Below are 16429 nucleotides of genomic sequence, written 5' to 3'. Positions count from 1 at the left end.
GAGGAAGTAACATTCAAGTAGCCAACTTTCTAGAACACTGTAGGATCATTAGGTTTGGTAAATCCCCCCCGGCTAAGCATCGGGGCCCTAGTGCCAAGCTTTATGGCCAAGCCGGGGGGATCCACTGCGCATTGAGGTCATCATGACGTGTATGCCCACTGAAACCTCAGGCAGCATCCATTGTTTTGGAGATGCACGGGAAAATAATCATATGAAACTAGGAAGTAGACGCTTAGTTGGAGTTGAAATTGAAGGTTTTTTTTATGATATCATTCCGAATAGGTGAAATCACGAGGATCAGGAACAACTCCGGCTTTCACAAGCCGGAGAATGCTCTCCCGAGCCGGAACAGGCACCGCGGGTGGACCAAGGAAAGGCGCCAACAATCTAGGCAGAGATCAACAGATGGACAGGGGAACATTGTCGGTAGAATTGACCTGGTACAGGGCGAGACAGTCGCCACTGTACATAACCATCTCATGAAGTTGTGCAGGATTCGCCTTCATTGCGCTTCTTACAGTTCTATGTACGAGGCGTTAAACAAAGTAGACAGACCGAAGAACAAATCGCAAACAAGTAGGGTGAGTGGTTTATGGGTCACTCGGTCGCTGTGGCGGGCCCAACAGCCGTTCAATACCCATTCAAGTTCAACGAGCACAACAATTTGACAAAAGACAAATCGCCAGTAAATACTACGACTGATACAGAGTACCTGACACATGTTGTCTAGTTCTAAAGCTCGAATGACCCAGCATAGCTTTCTCAACCGTGTAACATGCACCCTACACCGCCATGTGTGTCTCGACGTGCGTCACTTGTGCGACCCCGTCTTCCAAGGCCTTTTCCTTGCCGTCTCCGCCCACCGCCGCCGCCGCAGCAGCTCCAACATCAAGATGGGAGTGATTCAAATAGATCTCCTCGCTGCGCGCCACCACCTCGCGGATGTTGTTGGACGAGGAAAATAGGAAATCGACTGACTCGAGCGTGAGGGACGACGTTTCCGGAAAAAATAAATACACAATCACGCAGCAAACGAAGTTAAGAATGGCCCAGATGATATATGTCCGCCAGCCGATGTTGTCAATCGTGACGGGCGCAATTTCCACCGTCCAGAACTGATTGGCCCATTGGAAGAAGACGGAGAGTGCCAGCGCTTTACTGCGAACATGCAGTGGTAGAATCTCAGCAGGATAGGTCCACATGTTCGACATCCATCCCCATGTGAAAAAGGAGAGGTAAAGAAAGAAGAAGACGACAGTGATGATGACTGACACTTGACTGTCTTTCCACAGAGTGATACACACCGCAATCATGCAGCACCCCATCCCGAGATTTCCCAGGCAGAACAGTCGGCGGCGGCCCAGCTTGTTGATATAGTACCAGGTCACGAAGGATGATAGGAGGAACCAGATCTGTGAGCACCCCGACACAAGGTTCGCAAGATTGGTACCGAGTCCGACAGAATTGGTCAAGATGAAAGGGAAGTAGTACTCCACAAAGTTGATCCCGGTGTAGGATTGCATCGAGTTGGCCGCGCAGGCGATAATAACACGCGTACGCACCTTACTGGGGCCTTGGCGGAACAAGCTTCCCCATGATCCACCGTCCGATTCCAAAGCGATTGCCGAAGCAATATCCTGAAATTCAGCTTGGACCAACTCGTGGTCCTCTGGCAGATCGCGGAAGGCCGATAGAGCGGCGGCAGCAGCCTCAGTATGGCCGTGGGAAGCAAGCCATCGAGGGGATTCCGGGAGCACCAAAGTAAAACCGAAGGCCACAATGGGGTAGATGGCCTGCAAAGCAAAAGGCACACGCCAGCTGATTTCATTGTCAAGGAAGCCAAGCCCATAATCGACCCAGTAGGCAATGTTCGTGCCGATAATAAGGAAGGTCAGCTGCACGGCCACCATAACAGCCCGCATCTGCGCTGTAGCGGTCTCGGCCAGCCAGACGGGAGAGGCACTCGTAAAGAGCCCGAGACCGATACCAAGGATGATACGCGACACCAAAAGTTGGGCGAGGGAGAAGGTGGAGGCGTTGACGACGTCTCCCACAATGTGCACAACACAAGCTAGTAAGATCGTCCGTCTTCTCCCAATCTGCTCACTAATAAGCACGGCAGCCAGCGCCCCCACCATGCATCCGATATCGTAGGATGATACCGCAAGCCCTTGCACGGCTGCGTCTGGATTTCCGATCATGTTGAGGAAGTTGGGCTCTGAGATGACCTGGCCCATCAGGCCATTATCGTAGCCGAACAGGCAGAAGCCAGTCGAGCTGACGACGGTGACCAGATAGACCAGGGGCTTTCCTCTTAGGGACAACATCTTTACTGATCTTCAAACATCTTGCGGCCATGCGATGGTGCTGTATTTATACCGCCTGAATCACAGACCAGATCTGTTTCCCCGCATGGTGTTTCGTCATGAGCAACGAGTAGACCTACAACCATCGGATGGTCTGCCCAGTCCTACCGTGTCGATCAAAGCTTAACAGCCAATAGCTGAGGTGCACCCTCCCGACATCCCAATTGGAGCTTGATGCAGTAGCAGCTTGACACTCGGCCCAAGTCCGACTCCGCATCAACCCCAGATTTCACCCCGACCTGGTGCCCCCACGCCCCCAGATGTAGCCCACCCCACGTCCAGCTGGTCAAGCAGATTTCAGTACCACCCTTGCATGTAGTAAGCAAACATCTTAGGTGAGTGGCCGGACTACCCACAGGAATATGAAAGCAAGAGGCTAGAACTGTGGGCGGGACAAGAATGGCGTTATTACCATCAGGTCCGCTGGATAGTCATTCCCAATCCTTGGTTAAGCCTTGGTAGTTGATGGGCGCTAAGACAGATGTACTGACAGAATGGAGACCTATATGACACCACTTAAGAGGCCGTCACAGGGGTCTTCTGGAGAATCGGCCTCGCACTTTCCCCGATCGACAATTCCGAGGTTTTACCGTGTAAATCAGCAACTGCGCCAATTGGTAGCCTTGTATTTCCCTCGTCACATTGACTCCGTCCGGATATTTCTCCTTATCTGGCCATATTTGATGGAGGTGCACCCTCTGTTATCTTAGTCTATTGTGGTGTTTGGGGCAACAGTAGGCTATAGGATGAGCAATTCCAAAGGCAAAACCTGAGGGATTGTACAATTGTCACACATGTATTCTGGCAATATATACATGATAATAGACCCTGGATTGCGGATTTGCTCTTCAACCCATTATCTCGTCTATCATTACGCACCAGGAGCCCAACGCATCCATAGCATGTAAGCAGCTGCAGAATCATGCACCGACGAGGAATAATTGCACAAAAATTGTCAGGGTGCAGCTACCAAGGCGATCATGTGGTCTGGCCTGCCCCTAATGTAGGACACTCCCATCACACAATTTCCTTTAACCACTCCTACACGCGGGAGGTCTAGTACTCCAGATCATACGCCAAAGTATCCTCACACAATTGCTCGCGCTTTTCATGCAATCTGATTAACCGTTAGCTACCATTCATTTCCAAACCGAGGTTCCCACAGCTACAGGTAGACTGACTCGAGGTGAGCTGGGTGAGTTGCATAGACCTGCAGGTCTGACGGCTTCTCCAGAATAGCCACCAAGCCCATATTGTAGCCCTTTGCGCGGGACGCGGTCATCGCCAACGGGGGGTTGGCATGGAACTCCAGCAGTCCTGGCAGCATGTCAGGTATCAGTATCCCAGTTGCCTTCACAACCTTGAAGGTAGGTACTGACCTGGAATCTTGCCAACCATGGCTTTACCCAGGCGGGCCCAGGCCTCGAGCTCGCTAGCCGGGACACCCGGCTTCAAGCGGAAGAGGACTGGCTGACATGTTAGGTTCCTGCGTAGCAATTCGAGATGGATGAGGGCAGAGAGACGCACCGACGTGGAAGACAGGCATATCTACAATTGATTGGCAATTTTAGTGGTGATGTGGATGTGGCGGGATATGCGAGTTGATGCAGGAAGGGAAATAGTTACTAGTCATGAGTCAGAATGAGGGGAAGTGATGTGGCGGGGTAATGATTAGCCTAAGGAATCGGCCGGCAGCTTACAGATCACATGATAGCCTGGGCTGAGGATCGATTATCTGCTCAAATGTGTGTTTTGGATTTGTGTCTAATTTGTACTATAATAGTGACCCATTCTCTATTTATAGGTTTATACTATCCATCAGCAGTGGGGTTAAGCGACCGAGTGCTCCGATCCGTGGAAGGATACTATCAACCGAGGGTCTGTCCTTGACCGAAACTGATCGAGCCGTAGTCCGCAGATGTTATCTTGACTTGCTGAAAGCGGAAGGGAAGGTAACAGAGGCCACACTACAAGAATAGACCGTCTGTGGCTGTCCCGATGTGAATCACAAATGGTGATCGCGTACCAAATAGGGTTAGTGGAATACTGGGTTTAGTGGCAGCAGCCCGACAGTGTAGTCCTGCCCTCGAAGCAATAGCCGGAAATGGATCGGAGCGTGTGGTCTTTATACATCTCGAACTCTCTAATGAAGACGCGGTCGTGAAGTTGGTGCAGTATATTCCAGAAACTATAAAGAGGAAGGGATTGGATATCATAATCAACTGTGCTGCGGTGAGCTCAGAGACACATGGCAAGGTAGAGCTAATATGAGAATTGAGTGCACCTATGCGCTTTTATTCAATAATTAGCTCACGAAGAAATCCTACAGGGCTGATCTATCTCATCAACTCTCTATCAATACGATTGGGCCACATCATTTGATCAGAACTTACCTTCCGGAAAAGCTAAAAAGGTAGCAAATATGTGAGTATAAATCCCATTTTGTTCATCTTTAAGTTCAGCACACTAACTTCCAGCTGATCTACCATCTACTGCTCGAGGAGCTGGGCTGAAGGATCCGCCTTTGCGCCTATGCCCGCGTATAAAATCAGCAAAGCTGCCCTCAACGCGCTGACTGTGCAATACGCACTGTCATATACAGATGAGGGCTTTACATTTATGGCAATTCATCCAGGGGTAAGTAAGCAGCGGCATGGATAGAAAGAACCGGTTCAATAACTGTCAACAGTGGCTACGGACGGACATGGGTGGCCAAGATGCTGATCTCTCGGTCGAGGAAGGGGCTACGGCTGTCTGGGAGATGGTCTCTTCCTGCATTCAAACACAAAATGGCCAATTCATGAACATTCACATTCCTGGATCTGAGAGATATACTGTGGGTATCATCCCCTGGTAGGAAGGCATATAATAGACCTTTTTCTGTTTTAATCAATGATCTTGTATATATCGCACTGGTGATGTTCCAACTCACCCACCATCAATGATTAGAACCCAATACCATCAGACTACACGTCATCCGAGAAAACCTCTCCCAGCTTTACAAGCTCCTGCCAGCGGGGATCCCGTTTCACCTGGACCATTCCTTGAGGGGTTGCCACCTTGAACTCATCCAAGGACTGTGTGCCAAATTCATAAGTGTTGTCGTCATGTACAAATGACACCAGGATTTTGATCCATTCGTTCATAAGCTCGCGTTCGGCGGCGGTTGGGTCGTGCATGATAGAGTAACTGAATGGTCAATCAGACTGAGTCATGGCTTGCTAGATTTCATAAGCAAATAGTGGAAGGTACACTCACTTCCAAAATGGTTTGTCCATGGCGTGTGCGACGCCAAAAGATAGCGGTGCAACCCTTTCGGTGATAAAGGAGAGTCGATAAGCAATCTGATAACGCCAGATCCGGGTCAGGGGCACACCATGTGTAGCCAAGTAGTGAATCAGGTAGCGCGACGGAGCGCGCACCTGGCCGTCAGCTACAATAGTGCCAAACAAGGCTTTCCAGGCCGCTACAGGGCTGTCAGCAGCCGGTAGAGAATAATGAGGCAGCACACGATCAACGATGCGGGGGGCGTAGTAGTTGGCCAGCTGATTCCGCAGAGATACGAGACTGGCCTCGGGGCTGTTGTATGTGGCATAGAGAGTTTCCTCGTTCAACACTTCTCCGATAAGTAGGCGGAGGTCGCGCGCATGGAACTGGGCGGCCAGCTCACCGCTCCGGTGGTATGCGTTGAAGCCAGGCCGGATGAAGTCCCCATCCGTAACGGGACGGAAGGTATGATGCTGCAAAAAGCCCATTGCAGCCAAGAGGTCAGCGGCATCCACCTGGCGCAGCTGCTCTAGCTTTTCCTGTGGGCTCAATGTGGGATCCAGCTTGAAATACCGGCAAACCTCGTCGAACTGCGGCTGGGCCTCAGCCAGCGTCTTGGGCTGCCCGGGGATGGCATTCGAGTACATATATATGCGTCGAAAAAGCCGTCCTTCATTCGCATCGTGCTGACAGTGGTACAGTAGCTGTGCGTGTACACCATACGCACCGGCGCTGCGACCACCAAGGGTGATGTTGTCTGGGTCGCCGCCAAATCGGTGGATGTGCGCATGTACCCACTCCAAGGCGATCCGTTGGTCCCAGAGGCCAAAATTACCAGCTCCAGCATCCCCATCCTCGTTTGCGGCCAAAAGCGTTTCTCCGGCCAAAAAGCCAAAGATGTTCAATCGGTAGCCAATTCCGACAACGATGGCCTGCAGCCCTGCCGTGGAAATAAGCTCCGTGGCATCCATTCCCGGCTCCTGCAGGGGATCACCCATGGCGAACCAGCCACCATGAAGCCAAAGCACCACCGGCCAGCGTTTTCCAGGCGGAGGCATGGTGACCGGAGTCCAGATGTTGAGAAGCAAACAGTCCTCACTGTACACGTCGGGGCTAGGCGCTTTCTCGGCGCTGCTGGAAAAGCTGGCCTGCGGACAAACAGGACCGAACATAGTAGCATCCAATGGAATCCCATCTGGACCGCTGTATGAGTAGTCTAATGGTAAAGGCCGTGGTTTCCGCCAGCGATACGGCCCGATTGGAGGAAGAGCATAGGGGATGCGGGCATAACGACGGGCTTTGTTGTCAAACTGTAGGCCACGGATGCGACCTAGGTTGCCCAAGTCGATCTCGTGTGGCGTGCGCTCGTAGGAAATGTGGTTTCCCATTACCAATTAAATAGGACAATAGCTAAAGATAAATATATCATGTATAGGCACCGGGGCCGCTGAAGAACAGTTCTCTCAGACGTTGGAAAAATGGATGAGTGCGGAAAAGGTACTAACATATATATTGGTCTACCAAATGAAGGCGGAGCAGTTCCGGCCGATGGCAGTCCTTACCAGTACTAGCATATCCTTACCAACTAATTACAGGTGTCTATATCTGCCTTCCAGTGTAGCAAATGGGGTTGGCTTTATAATGCCACAACAAGTTATGCCAATTTCCAGCAACCGCTGACCATGATAGACACATAGCCAACCCAAATGACCACCTTGTGACTCACGGCTCATGTAACAAAAAGACAACTCCGTCCACTACAAACTGTACACGAAGTGGATGTTCTCGTAGTCTGTCATGTCTGACTCTGCATTAAGGCGGCCCTGATGCGCAGACTCCTGAGACGTCATAGCCATGGCTGCAATCAGGGAAGCACGACGTTTATTCTGCCAAACATCTAAATCCAATGTTAGCACCCAGCATCCAGGAGTAACCAGACAGATGCATACAGTATGTGCGCCAGGCAATCATCAAAACAATCTCCAGTCCATACATAATTGAACACACTACGATTGCAGGAATGTATCGCGGCGCATCCTTGGCCTGGAAGACCTGGGCGCCAATGCAGTTACCCACACAGTAGGCAATGAATAGGACGGTGCCCGTAACCGACTTTTTCGTCCGCCCTGCCACATTAGATGGCAAGAGAGTCCATATAAGAGGACCAGCTAGATTTCCCACACTGGTCATAAAGTACACACCCCAGCGCGCCCACAGCAGGCCCGAGGAGTGCGGGAGCAGAGCCAGGGCGAGCATACCGCAAAAGGCAGGGACAACCGAAACAATCATGATATAGACTATCAACCTTACGTTAGTGTATCAGGATGCTAAGGGTGACAGGAGTAACGCACAGCGGAGATTAGGTTTCTTCAATGTTAGGTAACCAGCGATCAAAAACCAGGCAATCGACAGCAGCTGCTGTGGAATTTTACCCTTAACGATGGTCTCCAGGGCCGTAAAGCCGAACGAGACGTAGACGAGGTTTCCAAAGGCCGTCGTGCCGCCATTGGGAATCGAATTGACAATGACGAGGAAGAAGAAGAAGTACGTCTGGGGGTCGCGGAAGGTGATGATCACTTGCTTCCAGTCCAGGGTGCGCTTCTGGGCATCCGAGCCAGTTTGACTGGCCACTACTCGTGCCGCAGCCATGCGCTTTTCTTCGACGGACAGCCAGCGTACCTCGCGTGGGGTACCGAGGAGTAGATAGGTAATGCCGCTGAGTACAATGGTTAATGCCCCTAAAAAGAAAGAGATTCCCTTCCAGGGAGCCATTCCATTGGGGTGTGTCTCAGCGTGGCGGCCAATAGCGTAGTTGACCAGGCTGGTCAATACATCCATCCCAGCGTTAGCGCTGCCCCAGATGACCGAGCGCATTGCATGTTCTTCTTTAGTATACCATGTGGCCGTGATCAGGAGAAGGGCTGGGTAGGTGGTGCATTCGGTGACGCCTTCAAGGAATCGTAGCACTGCTAGACCCGCAAAGTTGGTGGCGAAGGCGATGCACAGCACGATGATGCCTGTGGGGTTTCGTTAGTGGACCGTGTCCTCTCCAAATATTCTGTGGACAGCCTTACCCCAGAAGAACATAGACACAGCCACGGTCGGGCCAACACTGACACGCTGCAATATATAATTACCGGGGGCCTCACTGACCAGGAACGCCAAGTAAAAGATCGAGGTCAGCCAGGAGTACTGTTGGCCCACCAGATGGGTGTCCTGCTCCAGACCAAAGGTTGCCTGGGTCGAAATGGACGCCTTGTCGGCGTACTGCGTGCCAGAGATAATCCACATCAGCGGGAGAATGATCCAGTCCACCTTGCGCACCAGCCGGCGGTACTGGGCCGGTGTGTATTCGGCCTCACTGGCGTGGACCAGATCGGCCACCAGGCCAGCATGCTTTTCATCTCCAACCGGCAGAGGGTCCGGCGACCTCTCGGCCAACGCTATCTCCGTTTTCTCAGACGCCATGTATATGAACTGCTGAACCCGTCACTTGTGATTTTGGTGTCGTGCTAGCTGCAGGCTGCCCGTATTTATCGGCCGCGTCTATCTCTGGCCATGAGATGATTTTCTGGTCTGTCCGCCACTTCGGATCTCGGGCCGTGGCCGATAAGAAAAGAAGAGACAAGCGTCGTCCAGCTTGACGATCCTCCTCGTTCTGTGCCTGTTATTTCTTGTTCATTTTCCTATCGTTTTTCGCTTCCTCCCTCTATTTGTCCATTTCACATTTATCTGTCTACTAACCGCCACAGATACCATGGCCCAATCCCAATTCACGAATGGCCTCCCCACAGCTGTTGACTTGGGCCACCATATCAATTCGAAATCCCGGGCCCGACACCCAAGCCCCTTGAAGGACATTATCCAGTTCATGGCCGTTGATGACATGGTCAGCTTGGCCGGAGGTATGTTAAATGCGGAGATGAATATTTCTAGCTTTGCGTCTCCATCGGACTGTATCTTCCCGAGTTCATTTCTCTGCTACTTGGTTTGCAGTAATTATGCACGGCCCATCCTTGTCCTTTCACCTTTTAGCTGTTTGAATATTTGAACCCTTTCCCTGCTTTGTCTGCCGTGGTTTATTCTACGATTGAGCCAATAAGCACGCCAAAAACATAACTTTATAAACCCAAGGTTATTGTTTTGATGCTGTCAGGGCCAATGCTTTGAGTCGTTAGGGCGAATAGCAAGAAGATATACACCTTCTAACACATGCTTTCAGGCCTTCCACATCCTTCCTTCTTTCCATTCAAGACAGCCACCGTGACAGCATCACCCCCGACAGCGGGGGAAAGTCCCTGCTTGCTCGAACTACCCCTAGATGGTTTCTTGCAGTATGGGTCGGGAACTGGTAACGCACAACTGCGCGCCTGGTGCGGGGAGTTTACCCAGCGCGTGCATCGGCCAGCCTATGCCGACTGGAACGTGTTACTTCACCCCGGAAATACCAACGCATGGAGTAAAGTGGTCAGCCTGTTGTGTGAGACAGACGACTACATATTGTGTGAGACTTACACCTATCCATCAGCACAGGCCTTCTGGATCCCCCTGGGCATCAAAGCGGCCCCGGTTGCTTCAGATGCAGAAGGCATGCGTGCTGATACTCTCGCTCAAACATTGCGCGATTGGGAAGATAGTTACCCCGGCACCCGGCGGCCGCGTGTGCTGTATCTTGTCAGTGTCGGCTCTAACCCATCGGGCGTCACGATGAGTACAAAGCGACGACGAGATGTTTACGATGTGTGTATTGAATACGGTGCGCCGTCCCACCTTCATTAATGGCTCGTCGACCTGCGCTGACAGTAGGGCAGATGTCATCATTGTGGAGGACGATCCGTACTTCTTCCTCCAGTACCCGGAATACGATGCCGGTGACTCGGTCACGGAAGGCCCAGAATTCGTCGGCAGCGATGAGTTCCTAAGGTCCTTGACACCGTCAATGCTCCAATTTGACCACCAGGGCCGTGTAATCCGGCTGGAGTCTTTTAGTAAAACGCTGGCACCAGGTCTGCGGCTCGGTTACTTTGTCGCAAATCCATTGTTTACTGAACGACTGCTGCGTGCGACCGAGGTTGAGACGCAGGACCCATCTGGCCTATCACAAGCACTTACCCTCCGCCTCTTGCAAAGCTGGGGTATCGACGGCTATCTTGGATGGCTGCAGGGGCTGGGCGTTGAGTACTGTCGCCGACGCGACTGGATGATAGACGCCTTTTCGCAGCATTTTCGCGTCGGTTACGCGGCGAAGGCAACCGGAACCCTTGTCGCCCATCTCGGCGACGTCCCTATTTTCTCCTTTGTACCACCCACGGGGGGTATGTTTATATGGGCATGCTTTAATCTGGCCCAGAATCCTGCCTTCGAGGAGCTACGGCATGATGAGAAGGTAGTTGATCCGGAGCAGGTGATGGCCGACCGGCTTTGGCGGCAGTTCGCCGAGGCCAAGGTAAGTAGTTCACACGTCGTTTCGCTGAATATGCAGAGGACACACTGACACCCGCTTACAGGTTCTCTTAACCCCAGGGTCATATTATCATCCCTGGCAGGGGCCGGACAAGGTTACAACAAATGCGCGCGGAGCTACACCCTTGACGACCTACTTTCGGTTTTCCTTCTCCATGACGACGGTATATGCGAGCCCTGAAAAGACGGTCTGATTAAATGAGCTAACCATTGTGCAGCAGGAGGAGATGGAACGTGGTATTGCACGAATGGCTCAAGTGATACGGGCGTCGTGGAAGCTGGAGCAGTAGGTTAGATCCGTCTTAGTAGGGTAGACGATACGATGTACTCTGTCAATACTTAGTCCAGTTTCTACTATCACTCTATACCATGAGCACAAAATGTTGTACTTCTACACCGTCTTGTCACACTTTATTTTACTATTTACGTCTGTAACATTCAGGTTGAAAAGGAAGGATTTCGGTCGGCCACTGCCTAAATTTCTAGCCACGCATGTCCACCCAGCATATCCACACTTGCTTATCGCCGCACTATCTACCTCTTTACCAACAAATGACGAATCCAACAAGCCACCGGATGAGATCCGAGCGGAGTATGGGGTCTTCTTCCCCAACCGCTGACCTGACACCCTCCATATCTTGGTTACTTCCGCTATGGATATCTCCAGGTACTCCTCCAGATTTACTACACACTCTGTTTATCCTGCAGTTCTCACCTTTGAATCAACACCCGTCCACCATGGCCAAGAAAGCCACTGTTTTCCGGATTACGGCCACAGTCAAGGATATCTGCGTTGACGCAGATGAATGGGTGACGATGGTGGGCGTTGGAGAGGTGCTCTCTCTGAACGCAGTCGAGGAAGCGACTTTGGTACGCAAAATTGACTGGCATATAATGCCTTTGATGTGTGTTGTGTATATGCTTTATTTTCTCGACAAGACAACACTCTCCTACGCCAGCAACATGGGTTTCAGACGGACCTTCGCCTCCATGGTGACGAATACGAGTGGCTAGGTAGTTTGCTCTATAACAGCTTTATCCCGCATTCCTTCATCACTACTTCCCCGTTAAAGAATTCAAATTGGTCCTACTGCTGCGTCACCTTCGCGGAGATAGATGCGTACAAAAATACGACAACATGCCAATTTACCCTTAGAGGCCACCAAAAGCCATATCTGTGTCAGTAGATGGAAAGGGATCCCAAAGTCCGTCGAGTACGGGCAAAGAGGGCAGATAAGAACTCGCGTCCCCCCGGGGATGCTGCAAAAGACGCTCCAGAATTGCACGGCCACGGCTAGCGCAGGGCCAGACGCACTCCAACTCAACCAGAGATTGTAGGGCTTGATAGACGTCGGTCAGATGGTAAGATGGCTTTTCTGTCTGTGGGTCCTCCATAGTCCACAATAGAATGCCGGAGATGGTGAGATACTGCACGCAGAAGGCCAGGTGATGGGAGGGAGGCACCCGCTCGCGGATCAGCTCTGCAGCCTGAATGCAGCTCCGCGCCGCACTTATGCATTCGCTACTTGGATCGGTGGGGGTAGACAGAGATTGTCCGACCAGGGGCCTTGCGAGCAACATGGGTCAGTCAATTATATTCGAGACGATATACGACGGTTGCGAGGTCGAGTGGAGCGAACAAACATACCTATACAAGTTCATGATGGTAGCTGAGTGAAGAATGAAGACGATAAAGCACATGGTGAGACTGGGCCCTGTTTGGATCCTGTTGGCGGAAAATCGAATTTCGTCCGGCAGGTCTTGTAACCAATTGTCCAGCTCGCCGACCAGCTGGTCAACTGTCGGCAGACGCTGCCAGCGCGCCGTCCATGACCCTCCCCGGACTGGCGGCGACCCATGTATGCGATGCACCTCTGCGGCTATCCGACACAGGCGAGTGAAGGCGACGAAGCCAGACATAGGCGCACTGTCCCCGTCGGTCGAGGGCAGCTCGCAACAGCAGTCGTCCAAGGTGGCGGCCATGGGACGACCGAGGCAGATGGAAGTGAGGCTGTATGCCAAGTTAGGAACCTTTCTTCTTTTCTCCGCACGGAACTTTATCGATGTCTATATGCTCTTATGCCTTTTCCTGAGTTCATAGAAGGGGTCAAATGCAGTCTGGGGTGATTACCAGTCCAGTGTAAACAAGCTCCACCAAACCCTTTGGGCGACTTGGGCGTCGGCAGCGTGGTCGCTGGTGGAAAAGTGGGGATCCTTCTGTAGTATGGTCAACCTAAGAAGCGAGAGCCCAGTAATGCCAGTGGCACAGGGATTTCCGGACATACCAGGCTTGCGATGTGAAGGCCCAAATCCTGGGCGATGCGAACCGCCTGACCCGCCAGACGCCAGCTCTGGGCCACGGTGTTCCAGCCTGCGGAGCACACGGCAAGTAAGCCCAAACACTGGGCTTGCTCCAGAAAGACTTCACCGCTGGAGGCCCAAAAAAGCAGGAGAGCTTTTTGGTAGTAGTCAATGCCGACGAGGCCCACAGCACCGGGTTCGCGCGGCAGTAGCCCTGAGGCGCAGGCGCAAACGGCAAAGAAAACGGACAGGAATCCGCGTTCCACAGGGCTACCGGCAGCCATGGCGTGATACTGGGAAACAAACCGCGTCTTGTCAAGAATGGGAAATGTATAATGCAGCTGGTCGAAGTAAACACCAACAAGGAGGTCTGCTACATATTGGGGTGGACGGGCCAGTTCATTCGCGGACGGCAGATAGGGGAGCTCGGGCCAGACCTGTCCATGTTGGAAGAAGGGCATCTCGACCGAGGCCTGGGGGATCGAAGCTTGGGTTAAATGGGGCGAGTGGCCCGAAGACGGCGACAAGCCCTGCACTGCTTGGATAACCAGATTATTGGCTGCACCACCGAGGTATCTGTAATGAATTCATCAGTCATGCAACCCTTGTTGAGAAATTTGCTAGGCTATCCGTAAACAGACCGCATACGCCCATACGAATCAGGTACCATATGCCCGACGCGATCCCGAGCTTTGTATGATGTGGGAGTTGGTGGAGCGTCTGGGTGATCGTTGCCAGGAACATCATCATCCGGCTCGGTGCCCTCTTCCGCAGGGAGGGATCCCGTCCTCGATGCTGACCGTGAACCAGACCCCGAACCCGGGTCAGGGGGTAATTCCATGTCCTTGCTGGAACCGCGAATGGCAAGGATGCATTCTGACAGCGTCTGGGCGAGACCCTCAAGCCGTAATCCTAACGCCTCAAGATTCTGGTATTGCCTGTCCAAAGAGCTCGCATCGCGTCGGCTGGCCGCGGCGTTGTCGTTAGTCTCAGGATACTCGCATTTCTCGTTGCGTGAGTGGCAGCCGTGGCATGGATCCTCTCCGTCACATTTTACCTGAGATCCGGTTCAGATCAGCGGACTGACTAAAGCTGTGGACACGGTAAACCGAGAAGGCACAGGGACATTACCTTTTTCCGTCGGCAGGCGACACAGGCCTTCCAAACGCGACGGTCAGACTTTTTGTGCATTGTGGAAGCCATGGGGATGCGACGAGGAAACAGGGATGATATATCGTCGTAGTTTCATGGCGGGGGAAGAGAACTTTGCGGGGGAGAGAGAGAAAGCGAAGCAACCGCGGTCTTGCTGAAATCGTTATCAGACCACTTTTATCGGCGGAGTTACTGCTTATCACAAAGTTTATCAGGCGTTATCCGTGCGTTGACTCCAACAAAGTACTAGTTAAGGTGGTCCACTAGTCAGTTATCGACTGTTGTTAGATAAGTCGTGGGTCCCACTTAGCAAAATCCCGTCAAACAAAGCATCTCCTCATTTTCTCTCCCGAACTGGTCAGTTATCTACCTCAGTAGCAAGAGGCAACAATGACAGCCAATCAAATCACCGGCTGGTAGTAGTAGTGCAGCTCTGATGCCGGTGAAATTCCAGATGGCGTACACTCTGTAACACAGGAGAAACTAATTCGGTGTAGTGGTTAAGGGATAAGGTACCTCGGGCCGTGATCCGACCGTATCTCCAATTTATATATTGCTACTACTGACACATGTGTTACTAATAGTAATAGTCCCAGTACGTCAAAACGCGTACGACCCTTTTCTACTATGATCTCTTCTATTACTTCTCCCGTTGTCTCTACAACTGGCAAGACGCGACTGCAGGCCTCACTCGAGCGTGCGACCGCGCGGCAAGGGCCATCTATCGGACAGTGGCTGGAATTTCCGGGCTATTCGTTGGCACGCACCGTGGCGCATCTTGGGGCAGATGTACGTGCAGCCAGCCTCACTTTATACTTTTTTTGCTACAGCTCTGATATACTAGTAGTGGGTATTGCTTGACTGTGAGCATGGGAACATCGATGACAAGGCTATGTACCTGCAGGTCGGGGCCATATCCTCGGCTGGGGTATCGCCCATCGTGCGGATTCCGGCCTCGGAGCCCTGGATGATGAAGCGCGCCCTGGACTGCGGTGCCCACGCAATCATGGTGCCCATGTGTGAGACCAAGGTCCGTCAGAGGCCCGTATTTCGTGACTGCTCTTCCTTTCTCGTCTAATCATCGTGCCAGGAACAAGCTGAGGCTATTGTACGAGGGTGCAAATACCCCTCATCGCAGTGGCCGCAGGGAATGCGGGGTGCAGGCGCCATGTTTGCCCCCGCTGCCTTCAATCAGACCGGCCGAGAGTACCTTACGCACGCTAATGACAATGTGATGATCATCGTGCAGATTGAATCCCGCACGGCGGTTGAAAATTGTGCTGCCATTGCAGCAGTTCCAGGCATCGACATGCTCTTTGTCGGGCCCAATGACCTGGCCTCATCCATGGGGTACTTTGCCTTGGACCACGCAAATATTCCCGAAGTACAGGAGGCGACAACGCATGTCCTACGAGTTGCCAAGGATGCGGGGAAATATGCCGGTCATTTTGCCCTGTCAGCAGATGTGGCCGCGGCCAAGTACCATCAGGGTTTTGACTTTGTCAACTCCGGAGCAGACATTGTCGCCCTGACCTCATGGATGACGGCAGAGATGACCAAGTTGCGTCAACTCACTGACGCTAGCGCAGTAAATTAAGGGATTTAGTAATAACTTTAAGGTAAATTGAGTGAAGGTGGCAGTGTTCATTACAGCGACCTAAACCCCTGGTGTCCGCAGCAGAGGACAGAACATCCCTTTGCTGTTTCTTTAGATTGCTTGTTTTATGTTTTGAAATGGAAAGAGAAAGCTTTTATTCCTTGGTTCTAGCCACCCGGCCGTTTCTGACAGTGACATTGGTCTTGTCGGGTTCGTGGGTTGCTTTCGCTCCCGAAAAACTTTCTGCCACTCAGGCCCCGGAGCAGCGTAAAGGTAAACGACT

At 52.1% G+C, this 16429-nt stretch overlaps 10 protein-coding genes across 10 annotated transcripts; 4 read left to right on the top strand and 6 right to left on the bottom strand.

The window, feature by feature from the left end:
• Window positions 1-782: 782 nt before the first annotated feature.
• BDQ94DRAFT_179864 (sugar porter family MFS transporter) lies at window positions 783-2327 on the bottom strand (the record flags this gene model as incomplete). The annotated part of the gene is made up of 1 exon (XM_026773495.1): window positions 783-2327. One exon carries the CDS (start codon window positions 2325-2327, stop codon window positions 783-785), a length of 1545 nt encoding a protein of 514 aa, XP_026625102.1.
• Window positions 2328-2965: 638 nt separating this feature from the next.
• Window positions 2966-3995, bottom strand: BDQ94DRAFT_145464 (uncharacterized protein). The gene is made up of 4 exons (XM_026766645.1): window positions 3894-3995; window positions 3746-3832; window positions 3548-3683; window positions 2966-3483 (listed from the first exon to the last, which is right to left on the bottom strand). The coding sequence occupies exons 1-4, from the start codon at window positions 3910-3912 to the stop codon at window positions 3423-3425; spliced, it is 303 nt and encodes a 100-aa protein (XP_026625101.1). The 5' UTR covers window positions 3913-3995; the 3' UTR covers window positions 2966-3422.
• Window positions 3996-4294: 299 nt separating this feature from the next.
• On the bottom strand, window positions 4295-4689 carry BDQ94DRAFT_49924 (uncharacterized protein). The gene has a single exon (XM_026775916.1). The coding sequence runs from the start codon at window positions 4580-4582 to the stop codon at window positions 4334-4336; it is 249 nt and encodes an 82-aa protein (XP_026625100.1). The 5' UTR covers window positions 4583-4689; the 3' UTR covers window positions 4295-4333.
• Window positions 4690-4750: 61 nt separating this feature from the next.
• Window positions 4751-5320, top strand: BDQ94DRAFT_49921 (uncharacterized protein). Its single transcript, XM_026775915.1, has 3 exons — window positions 4751-4790; window positions 4844-5003; window positions 5056-5320. The coding sequence occupies exons 2-3, from the start codon at window positions 4899-4901 to the stop codon at window positions 5221-5223; spliced, it is 273 nt and encodes a 90-aa protein (XP_026625099.1). The 5' UTR covers window positions 4751-4790; window positions 4844-4898; the 3' UTR covers window positions 5224-5320.
• Window positions 5321-5332: 12 nt separating this feature from the next.
• On the bottom strand, window positions 5333-7021 carry BDQ94DRAFT_160133 (alpha/beta-hydrolase; the record flags this gene model as incomplete). The annotated part of the gene is made up of 3 exons (XM_026769174.1): window positions 5333-5555; window positions 5625-6613; window positions 6662-7021. 3 exons carry the CDS (start codon window positions 7019-7021, stop codon window positions 5333-5335), a joined length of 1572 nt encoding a protein of 523 aa, XP_026625098.1.
• Window positions 7022-7390: 369 nt separating this feature from the next.
• On the bottom strand, window positions 7391-9101 carry BDQ94DRAFT_171339 (MFS general substrate transporter; the record flags this gene model as incomplete). The annotated part of the gene is made up of 4 exons (XM_026771732.1): window positions 7391-7530; window positions 7583-7930; window positions 7985-8650; window positions 8708-9101. The coding sequence occupies 4 exons, from the start codon at window positions 9099-9101 to the stop codon at window positions 7391-7393; spliced, it is 1548 nt and encodes a 515-aa protein (XP_026625097.1).
• A 289-nt stretch (window positions 9102-9390) lies between these two features.
• BDQ94DRAFT_179863 (aminotransferase-like domain-containing protein) lies at window positions 9391-11386 on the top strand (the record flags this gene model as incomplete). The annotated part of the gene is made up of 5 exons (XM_026773494.1): window positions 9391-9538; window positions 9856-10389; window positions 10445-11079; window positions 11141-11260; window positions 11315-11386. 5 exons carry the CDS (start codon window positions 9391-9393, stop codon window positions 11384-11386), a joined length of 1509 nt encoding a protein of 502 aa, XP_026625096.1.
• A 448-nt stretch (window positions 11387-11834) lies between these two features.
• Window positions 11835-12110, top strand: BDQ94DRAFT_171337 (uncharacterized protein; the record flags this gene model as incomplete). The annotated part of the gene is made up of 2 exons (XM_026771731.1): window positions 11835-11966; window positions 12036-12110. 2 exons carry the CDS (start codon window positions 11835-11837, stop codon window positions 12108-12110), a joined length of 207 nt encoding a protein of 68 aa, XP_026625095.1.
• Window positions 12111-12248: 138 nt separating this feature from the next.
• BDQ94DRAFT_179862 (Zn(II)2Cys6 transcription factor) lies at window positions 12249-14600 on the bottom strand (the record flags this gene model as incomplete). The annotated part of the gene is made up of 6 exons (XM_026773493.1): window positions 12249-12663; window positions 12745-13107; window positions 13228-13313; window positions 13382-13973; window positions 14039-14454; window positions 14529-14600. The coding sequence occupies 6 exons, from the start codon at window positions 14598-14600 to the stop codon at window positions 12249-12251; spliced, it is 1944 nt and encodes a 647-aa protein (XP_026625094.1).
• A 576-nt stretch (window positions 14601-15176) lies between these two features.
• Window positions 15177-16146, top strand: BDQ94DRAFT_171335 (HpcH/HpaI aldolase family protein; the record flags this gene model as incomplete). Its single annotated transcript, XM_026771730.1, has 3 exons — window positions 15177-15338; window positions 15397-15579; window positions 15640-16146. The coding sequence occupies 3 exons, from the start codon at window positions 15177-15179 to the stop codon at window positions 16144-16146; spliced, it is 852 nt and encodes a 283-aa protein (XP_026625093.1).
• Between the last annotated feature and the right edge of the window lie 283 nt (window positions 16147-16429).

The sequence above is a fragment of the Aspergillus welwitschiae genome (assembly GCF_003344945.1).
Source record: "Aspergillus welwitschiae strain CBS 139.54b unplaced genomic scaffold BDQ94scaffold_20, whole genome shotgun sequence".
Lineage (NCBI taxonomy): Eukaryota > Fungi > Ascomycota > Eurotiomycetes > Eurotiales > Aspergillaceae > Aspergillus > Aspergillus welwitschiae.
The sequence above is the reverse complement of the archived record's forward strand: the minus strand, read 5'-3'. Positions and strand labels throughout refer to the sequence as shown.

Bases quoted from the DNA above. Each gene is read 5' to 3' on its own strand.
- BDQ94DRAFT_145464 (XM_026766645.1), bottom strand. The intron at 3,684-3,745 runs GTCAGTACCTAC...ACATGCTGCCAG, and splicing joins CATGGTTGGCAAGATTCCAG to GACTGCTGGAGTTCCATGCC. The intron at 3,484-3,547 runs GTCAGTCTACCT...ACGGTTAATCAG, and splicing joins ACTCACCCAGCTCACCTCGA to ATTGCATGAAAAGCGCGAGC.
- BDQ94DRAFT_49924 (XM_026775916.1), bottom strand. From the start codon at position 4,582: ATGATATCCAATCCCTTCCTCTTTATAGTTTCTGGAATATACTGCACC.
- BDQ94DRAFT_49921 (XM_026775915.1), top strand. From the start codon at position 4,899: ATGCCCGCGTATAAAATCAGCAAAGCTGCCCTCAACGCGCTGACTGTG. The intron at 5,004-5,055 runs GTAAGTAAGCAG...AACTGTCAACAG, and splicing joins TTATGGCAATTCATCCAGGG to TGGCTACGGACGGACATGGG.